Source organism: Henckelia pumila, chromosome 4 (genome assembly GCF_033568475.1).
Source record: "Henckelia pumila isolate YLH828 chromosome 4, ASM3356847v2, whole genome shotgun sequence".
NCBI classification, from domain to species: domain Eukaryota; kingdom Viridiplantae; phylum Streptophyta; class Magnoliopsida; order Lamiales; family Gesneriaceae; genus Henckelia; species Henckelia pumila.
Window position 1 is genome coordinate 138,924,311 of NC_133123.1, and position 10,383 is coordinate 138,934,693.

General features: G+C 36.3%; 1 protein-coding gene across 1 annotated transcript; it reads right to left on the reverse strand.

Annotated features, from left to right (window-relative positions):
* Positions 1-7,144: 7,144 nt before the first annotated feature.
* LOC140861860 (uncharacterized) lies at positions 7,145-9,175 on the reverse strand. Its single transcript, XM_073264858.1, has 3 exons — positions 7,814-9,175; positions 7,386-7,730; positions 7,145-7,330 (listed from the first exon to the last, which is right to left on the reverse strand). The coding sequence occupies exons 1-3, from the start codon at positions 9,173-9,175 to the stop codon at positions 7,145-7,147; spliced, it is 1,893 nt and encodes a 630-aa protein (XP_073120959.1).
* Positions 9,176-10,383: the final 1,208 nt, after the last annotated feature.

The window sequence follows — 10,383 nt, forward strand, 5'->3', positions numbered from 1 at the left end:
AGAGCAGGTGAAGTTGATCCGAGTCAGAATGAAGACAGCCCAAGATCGACAGGCCAAGTATGCGAATGTCAGACGCAGACCACTATGTTTTGATCAGGGAGACCGTGTGTTTCTGAAGATTTCTCCGTTCCGAGGTACTATCAGATTTGGAAAGAGAGGGAAGTTGTCGCCGAGATTCCTTGGTCCGTATGAAATTCTGGAGAAGATAGGCGATCTTGCCTATAAGATTGCTCTTCCTCTGTCTCTTTCAGGTATCCACGATGTGTTTCACGTCTCGATGTTGCGGAAATATCATTCGGATCCGTCCCATATTCTTCAGCCAGACGAGGCCGAACTTGATGAGACTCTGAGTTACTTCGAGCGACCGATTCAGATTCTTGACAAGAAAGAGAAGCAGCTCAGAAACAAATCCATTCCATTGGTGAAGATTCAGTGGAGTCGTCACGGAGTTGAAGAAGCAACCTGGGAGACCGAATCCGATATGAGGCAGCGATTTTCAGAGTTATTCGATTGAGGTGAGTTCGTCTTCAGTTTGTTTCGTTCTTGTTCAGTCTGTGATCTGTCAGATTTCGAGGACAAAATCGAATCTTAGAGGGGGAGAATTGTGATGCCCCGATTTTATTATAATTGAGTTTAATCGAGATAATCAGAATTTTTAGTGATTGAGGATCGTTTTGATATTTAGCAGGGGGTTACTTTGCAACTTTGGATAAATAAAGGACTGAAATGCAAAAATTGGATTTAATATATTATCTCATGCAAGTTGACCCATCCCTCCATCACTTCACATCATTTCTCTCCTCCTTCCTTCCTCTCCATCTTCATACATACTAAAGCGAAGCCATAGCCGACCCATTTCTCAAGCTTTTCTTTCGTCCGATTCGCTCGATCCGACCGTTAGATTTTTATTCCGAGTTGAGATTCACGATCACCGCAACGAGGGCTTCATTTAGACGTAAGTTTTGCTTCGATCCTTGAACTTTGAATTTAGTTGGGTTGTCAGAATTTGATAATCTTGGAGTATGTCGTTCTTGAGCTAGTATAGATCGTGTACTCGAAGTCGGTTTGGAAAAAGAACGAAGTTTGGATTTTATATGATTTTTGAGGCATATTTTTGAAAATGATGATTTTGATTGAGGTTGGATTTGAGTTGTTTTGATGGGTTGGGATGATGATTGAGTTATTGTGATTGTTGTTTGATGGTTTGTATTTCCGGATAGTCAGTTTATAGTCATTATGCCGTCGAAATCGAGTTTGAGCTATCGGTTTTGGTTCGGTTTGAGTTGTATATCGAATTTGATTGAGTTTGAATTTCGAGTTGATATTGAGTCCGTATTCGATGTTTTGACAGTTGATTGAGGATTCGGGAGTTGATCGAACTTAGAGACTTGTTTATCGATTGAAGAATTGAAGACGGTATATTATTGATTGTTGTATCGACTTTGAGTTTGTTATCCGAATAGACTATGATATCGAGTTATCTCTTGTTGACAGGAATCACTTGAAGTTTCGAGAAAAGGTAAAAGTCGACAATGAAACGAATGGGAACGAATACTCGAGATCGACTTATTCTCGAGTTTCCGAATATCACATACTACATGTTTATTTGCTTGAGTGAATTTGATTGTTATTCTATTTTCACTTGCATTCCATATTGAGCCGATTTCTCGATTCGTTTTGAAATTAGACGATTTAGGGAGCTATATTGAAGTGGCTTTGGATTTCGAGTTTTTCCAATTGCCAGAATACTTCTTATAGTTGCTCTGAAGTCTAGGGGTTGAGTTGAACGACATCCACCCCGAATGGGTGTGTCGATGAGTTTTTGTGAAGACTTGGCCCCGGGATCCCAACCGAATAACGATGGATATTTCGATTATCTGATTCGATAGTCCCGAGTTTTTGAATTCATGCATTCATTCATTCTCATTTTGATTTGTTATTGATTATTACATTTCAATCTAAGGTGTTTATTTGATATTGCATGTCTGTCTCTTTTACTTAGAAATTGTATTTCTAACCGATTTATCTGGCTGTTGTCTTTGTTTGTATGTGTACTTGGCAACAGGAGGATTAGGAGCTGGATCGAGTCGTCTTGGTTAGCTTGGGGTGAGATTGATAGAAGTGAGACTCCGCGTTGTAGGGTTGAGTCGATTTTATCAGTATTAGTTTTGTTGAGTCGTTGGAACTCTATTCGTCGAACTCGTTTTATTAATTGTGTTTTGTTGGCGTTTCGAAACCCCCTTGATGCACGTTTGAACTATGAATTGAACCTGGGTTGCTTGGATTATGGATTCGAGTTTGTAAAGATGTATTTTTATGCTTTGGATTTTCTGCAGCCGAGTTGACGGCGCGGGCGCACCTTTGTTTTGCGAGGTCACGGCGAGGGCGCCCTGACTATTGGCGCGGGCGCGCTGTTTCTTGCGTGGTCGCGGCGAGGGCGCGCTGTCCTTTGCGAGACTCCGGCGCGGGCGCGCTGTTGTTAACAAAAAAAATTGATTCGTTTTTACGCGGCTCTTTGTGTTTGATTTTGTTTAATTATTCGAGAATAGGAGATTAGAAACGGGGTCTCACATCTCCCAATCAAGGTCATCCAAAAATCAAATCTTCTGGATAACAAACTCTGCAAAGTGAAAACAACTCACTTGCATCGCACAACTCAGAATGAGTGAATCAACACAGGCTCTAAACAAAAGCAATGTGCCATGAGAGCCAATCAATATTCAATCATTCAAGCATAATCAAATAAAAGACTCATCTGTAACTGATTTTCATATCATCTTCTATCTTCTAAACTTCAAAAGCAGCATTCAATTCATCAGTTCATTAAGTCGCTATAAAATTCCAGTTCACAACTTAAACTACAGTCGAAAGCTTACTGGAATATATCTGTCATCTCTATTCATCGCCATATCTATCAATGCTGATTTAGATCTTGAACATATCTAATGCATCGAATATACTGATTTTGGCATATTTCTGTAATCAAACATCATATATCAAACCGAAATCACAGCATCTTAATTCGAGATTCTATATCATATCATCATATTTTTATGCACATCATGTTCTTGTTGATCTAATTCAATCGTTTCTTCTATTCATCAATTCTATTTCAGTTCTCCTTTGATCAGACTATATATTCATACTTCTCCTCAATAACTCGAGTTCTGATCAAGAACCAATTCTACTTCATTTTCACGGAATACCTGCTTCCAATCAACTCAGATATTCAGGTAAACATGTACTTCGTATAGCAGAAAGCATACTGATTGGTTAAATCACAAAATCAAGTGATTCAATAATCTGAAACTATCACTAATCAGTACTTGGTTACAGTCTCATCATCTATCATGCATCGTAACCAAATATTTCACATATGAACAACATCATGTTCAATTTCATTTCATCGAAGCAATAGTTTCATTCTTCAACTCAATTCACAAAATCTCTTTTCTGATACAGAGGTTAAAATATAACACAGCTTTCAGCTATCATATATCTCTTGCACCTACAATATAAACAGGTTAAAACAACATAAATATGTTACCTGTAAGTCTCATTCTCAGGTGCAATGTTATTCTGATCCTCTGTATACTTCTGCTATTTGTTCTTCATTCGAATCTTCTTAGAATCTATGTTTCTTCGAACAGATTCTAGCACATCTGCCTAAATTTTCTTTACACTGCTTGGTCGTATATCTTCCTCCACAATGAGTGTCCTAATCTCTAACATACTCTGCATTCAAAACTAGACTAATATGTCTCGGTTCGCTAGAGTTAGAGATTTATTTTCATATCATTCACTTCATATCTGTTCTGGAATAAAAATTGTAGATAAAGTTGTGAGTATCTCACATACTCCTGCATGTCTACAATTTCATTCTCCTAACTCATCATTCAGCTTCAATTCTCTTAGACAGGGCTATGTCTTTCATAAAATATTTCAGTCATCAACATTTATTCAAATATAATCGTCGAATTCAAGCCATAATTAAACAACTCAATCTTGAGCTTCATTATTATCATCTACAATTCAGAGAATCATAGTAGGCTTGAAAATTCTAATAAGGCAATCCTCAAAATTCAAAATATTCAGCGTCTAGAGGGTATATTTTTCTTTCTCATCAGTTCTATCTATTGCGGCAAAGAAATATAAACAAAATTCTGTTCTAAGCACTTACCAACAATCAATATACCTCTGCCTTCTCATCATTTCTTCATCAAAATTCATCAGCTGATTGCTAGGTTTCGAAGTTGGTATTAAATCAATCTAATACTATATTCATCTGTATCTTCAAAAAAATGTGAACAACTGATCAAGTTCTTCAACCCAACTTCTACCTACAATAATATATATTCCTTCGCTGATGTACTGTTCTGTTTTATTGGAAATACTTCGTTCAGCTGAGCCATAAAATTCTGTTCAGTCTGACCATACCATTCTGTTTAGTCTGGGGTGCTTACATCACCCAAAGAACATTGTTCTCTTCGATTCTGGGTGCTTACATCACCCGGGGAAAATCTTATAACAAATAAGTAAGAAATTCAACAATTTACAAATCAATAAATCAGACAGTTGAATTTCAAAGATAGATCATGCTCACATGCCATTTATCAAATCATCGAATCATCAAATCGAGTAATGCATAATCATGCAATACTATAAATGCATGTGACTCACTCTACCCCGCTCAGCTTCTATCTTAGTCCAGAAACTTATGCTTTGATACCACCTATTGTGGGGACTTTGGGTTACTAATCTCATCTTAGGGCAACTAATGATTAATTAAACAATTAATCAAACAATTAAAAGTAATAAACCAAGAGCAGAAAAAAAAAATTTTAAAAAATTTTGGTCAGGATCGATCCTGTGAACTCCCAGGATCGATCATGGACCTTAATCAAAGTTTCTGTCCAGAATCCCATTGTGCCAGGATCGATCCTACCAATTCACATGATCGATCATGCGCAACTCTGTTCGAAAAATAAAAATTTGCTCTTGATCTGGTGCTGTCAAAATTAATACAAAGCATGAATCATCATCAAAATCAAATCCCAAGCATGTCATATAATCTATACACATGCATGCCAACATATTTAATGTTTCAAGCATCAAGTCATGTGTTTAATACAACAATTCAAATAGCATAAAAACATGAAACCATAAGCTACACTAAGTCTCAAAAGTGAGCTTCTAAATCACAAGTTCATGTCAAGTTCAATGCTATCTAAATACCATTCTTCAACTTAAACCCGAGTTCATACTTGCTACATCTTTATCCCGAGCTATCAATGTAATCTTAGACTAGCTCCTGCCCCACCTGTTGCCATGCACACATACAAAACAAAACAACAGCCGAATAAACTCCGGTGAGAAAACATTCTCAGTATAAGCAACATATATAAAGCGTTAAATAATCATATCAACTCTAATCGTAAACGACTCAGCAATAGAGTAAATAACACATATCTCTATTAAGAATTGATTCATATATCATCGTTGCCATCAAGATTCGTACCCGATCTTGACATGGATATCCATCTATCGTAGCCATTCTGGGCTAGAAAATAAGGTCACCCTCCGACCTTGGCATCGAATCAATTCATATCATCATCGTATCAAAATCATATAGACTCAAAATCAAAGATCCACTACCTGGGATGGATCGACAACATCAAAATCAAATCAAAGCAATAAATATGTATGTGATTTTGGCGGAACAACTCAAGAAGAATCGTTCTTGAGTTTCAAAATTCTTGACTCTCGATGTCGTCATTATACCTTCGTATTTCTTCTGTTTTGAACGCTTCAAATCTGAAACATAGCATCACAACATTCATATCAATCTTCATTCTATTCAATCATTCCAATTTCAGTTCAAAATCATCAATCTAACTTTATTCAAAATTATTTCAAACTTCAACTTCTTCTTATTTGGTACAACTCGGAGTCGTGAGCCGTTAGCCTTCGAAACTCATCTAAAACTGAGAAATAAAAATTTTATATCATCGATACATTTCAAACAATGTCTTATCTCAATCATAGGCTATCAAAACGATCCAAAAACATGAATCGACGGCGTAGCGATTAAAAATAGGTAACCGACGAAATATCGAATTCGAATCTAACTTATTTAACTTCAATCCAATTCATACGTCCATTCCAAATCATTAATACATCATTCTAATCCTCATAACAGCAGCTAAATATATCAAATACAAGCTGAACATCATAACAAGTTCATTCCTTAATCCATATTCGATCCGGTTTCGAAAATAAACGATACAACACGTCAAGAACATGATCATATACCAAAGTACTGATCTCTACCAAATTTTGTTCTTCAAAACATGCTGAGATGATTAAATACTTACATCAAATCGAAGGCCTTGTTGCAAAGATTCCAGAACATCTTTCGGAATCGAAATCGGACGATCGGATCAAAAGTTACGGCGTTTTGAAAATCAATAATTCAAAAGAAAAGGAAGACTTCGGCTCCCCTGTTCTTCACTTCTGAATTCTGAAGTAAATACACGTATCATGCTGAATAATCTGATTAAAATCAGATATGTATTGCATAAATTGAAATTTAGCCCCTCAAGTCTTCGTTAATTGCAATTCAGTCCTCGGTCCTCTTTTTAATTCAATTTCAGTCCAAAATAATTTAAGAATATTAGAATTAAAATCGAAACTCTAAATATTCTCAAATTAAATATACTCGAATTAAAATTAAATAAATTCGGATTAATCAAATAATCCCGGCCTTTTGCATTTTAGCCCTTCAACTTTGATATTTGCAAATCAGTCCCTGATCGGGATGTATCTTCAAAACTAATCTTCTTTAATTCCCGAAACATGGAATTTAATCTTGAATTCCATAAATATTCAAATCGAATATTTATTCTTTTAATTTAAGAATTCTCGGAATTTAATTCTCAAAATCCGTAAATTCTCAAATTAAGTATTTTCGGCTCGGAAATTAAATCTATCATGTCCATAACTTCTCAAATCAATATTAGCCCATAATATGGAATTTAATTCTCAAATCCCATAATTAATAATTTAATATTTTCGGGCCTTACAGGTTGCCTCCCAAAAGCGCCTTTTTTATTGTCGTTGGCTCGACTCCAAGTTGCCTTGTTGCTCATGGTGGTTCATAAATTGTTACTTTGTCCACCTTCACCCATTTGGGAATTTTCGTAGCAAATTTCAGTTTATGATTATTATGCTTGAATTTCTTGGAAATCTCCATTTCTTGATAACTTCCTCCATTTTCTATGGGTATTTGCTTAGATCGATCTGGAGGAAGTTTTTGTTCAATTTTAAATGCCTGCAAATCATAGATAAAAAAATATAGTATTAGAATTTTCAGCAGGTCTTGCAACAATCTCCTCTAAATTATTCTCATCCAAAAATTTTGTATTTTCTTGTGACAAGTGATCAGTGATATCAAGAGCATTAATAGTACTTCCACAACTAGGATATTTCATGGTATCATAAATATTAAACTTAACAATCTCGTCATCAAATTCCATAGTAAAAGTACCATTATTAACATCTATGATAGATCTTGAAGTTTTTAGAAATGGTCTTCCTAGCAAAATTGGACTATTTAGATCATTGTTTTTCATATCAATCACATAAAAATCAGCAGGAAAAACCAAATTATCAACTTTCACAAGAACGTCTTCAATTACACCCCTGGGATAAATAGTGGACCTATCAGCCATCTGAATCACAATTACAGTTTTATTCAGGGGTCCAAGTTTCAAATAATTATAAATAGAATAAGGCATGACATTGATAGAAGCACCCAAATCCAACATAGCCTTTTCAAGTCTAGTATCGCCAACTGACAAGGAATAGAAAACATACCTGGATCACTGCATTTGATAGGAATATTTCTTTGCAGAACAGCTGACACATTTTCTCCTACCTTTACCCTTTGACACTCTTTCAAATTCTGTCTCATTTTCGTATTACACGATTCTTTTAAAATTTTTGCACAACGAGGTGCTGGTTTAATATCATCTAATATAGGAATATTAACCCTGCATCTATGAAAATTTTCATTCAACTCCTGAATACTTTCACAATTCCTATTCAATGCAAGGGGGAATGGGGAAACATGTTTATACACAAAGAGAGGCGAAAACTTACCTTTTAGTGCATCATCTTGATTAGTTCCTTTTTCCTCCACTTTTATCTCATTGTCTTTGTTTTGATGGGCTGGTGTTGGTACCACATTTTCTTGATCCTCAAATTCTTTATCATTTTTCAATGTAATTGAACTAACATTCTCCCTTGTATTCACCATAGTCTTAGAATTTAGACCACTTGAATTTTGTGCTTCCAACCTATTGAGTGCAGTTGTCAACTGACCCACTTGAGTATTCAAATTTTGAATGATGGCCCTTGTTTCCTGTTGAAATTGCAAAGTATTAGTGGATAGATCCTTAACAATATTTTCTAGATACTCACTTGTATTGGAAGCTAGTAGAGGTTGTGATCTAGAAGGATATGATGGCACTTGAGGCATAGACACGTTCATTTGTGGATTAGCATAGCTAAAATTTTGATGATCCTTCAATCCTGGATTGTACGGATTAGAATATGGATCATATCGACAAAGTGGTTTTCCAGGAAATCCACCAATTGCATTAGCTTGCTGCACTTGATCTTCTTGTAGCGTCAGACACATATCCATCGGATGTCCATAAATCGAGCATATACCACAAGCCTTGACCTGTTGTACTTGTCCTGCAACCAACCTTTCCAAAAGAGAAGTCAATGAATCTAACTTTTGATCAATAGGACTAGCACTTACCTCATTAACTTTTCGTGGAGCATTGTCTTCCCTAGTTCCGAACTGTTGTGCATTGGCAGCCATGCTCGAAATAAGATCCCTCGCTTCTTGAGGTGTTTTGTTCACCAATGCACCTCCGCTCGCAGCATCAATCATGTTTCGATCAAAAACCAAGAGGCCCTCATAAAAATACTGTACTAATAGTTGTTCCGAAATTTGGTGTTGAGGACAACTGGCACACAATTGCTTGAATCTCTCCCAATATTCATATAAAGTCTCCCCATGCAGCTGTCTGATCCCACATATGTCCTTCCTAATATTTACAGCTCGTGAAGCTGGGAAGAACTTCTCCAGAAATTGTTGCTTCATACCATCCCAAGTTGTTATCGTCCCAGAGGGTAAATAGTAGAGTCAATCCTTGACTTTGTCAGCTAGAGAGAATGGGAAAGCTCGCAATGAAATTTGTTCCTCTGTAATTCCTTGAGGTTTCATGGTTGTGCAAACAATATGAAACTCCTTTAAATGCTTGTGTGGATCTTCACCTACAAGACCACGAAAAGTTGGCAACAAGTGAATCAAACCAGATTTTAATTCAAAATTTGCGTTTGGAAATTGAATGCATAATGGCTGCTGAGTAACATTAGGATTATCTAACTCCCTGAGGGTTCTCTGTGCTGGCGCTGCCATCGTTTCTTCGTACTCACTTTCTTCAGTCTCAAATTCGGGTTCAGATTCTCTTTCAGACTCACTTGAATTTGATGCAACGTTCAAACCAAGAGATGGAATTGATGATTGGTTACGTCGTAGCCGCGCTTCTTTTCTCAATCTCCTAGTTGTCTTCTCGATTTTTGGAATGTATTCTAGTTCACCTGTATGAGAAGAACGAAGCATAAAAAGGAAAATAAATAAATAGCAAAACTCAAAAGAAATAATTATTAACACCGTTCCCCGGCAACGGCGCCAAAATTTGATGGTCCTTGTCGTCAGCCAACAAACTTAAAATTCCTACTCCCTAACAAAACGAGTATAGTAATGAGCAGGGTCAAATCCACAGGGAACGAGTATTTATTTCTTTCAAGTGAATGTAACTAAAAGGGAGGTTTTTGAAAGAGTGGGTGCCCGGTGAGCCAACTTGTGGCTAAGGGCTTTTATGACTCTATGTATAAATAATCTTTTGGTTAATATAATTTACACTTTTATAATGGCATTTACTTTATCTTTTATCATATTATTATGTTGTGACATACTATAAGATGTTTAGATGAAGACCTTGAATATACTATAGTGTATGTAAGATGTGGTAGCACATGGGGATGGCTATCATGAAACACATCTTAAAGTCACTGTATATTCTAAACAGTTCCTAGTCGATTGAGCCGTCCGTTAATAAGGATAAGGATCGCTCGAGACTGAGACTAGCATTTGCGATTCCGAGTACCACATTTCATTGGTATGGAACATAGAGATGTTAAAAGCATGCAAATGGATATTCATATGATGAATGATCGAACTACCCTATCCGAACTTTCCAAGTGGTTATCACTTATCGAGTGGATAAAGTCCGCGGTTTTAGTTGT

What these genes read in the sequence shown, in the direction of transcription:
- LOC140861860 (XM_073264858.1), bottom strand. Translation starts at nt 9,175, where the DNA reads ATGAAGCAACAATTTCTGGAGAAGTTCTTCCCAGCTTCACGAGCTGTA. An exon ending in AAAGGCTATGTTGGATTTGG is followed by an intron (nt 7,731 to 7,813) that starts GTGCTTCTATCA and finishes ATTGTGATTCAG; the next exon opens with ATGGCTGATAGGTCCACTAT. An exon ending in AGAATAATTTAGAGGAGATT is followed by an intron (nt 7,331 to 7,385) that starts GTTGCAAGACCT and finishes TATGATTTGCAG; the next exon opens with GCATTTAAAATTGAACAAAA.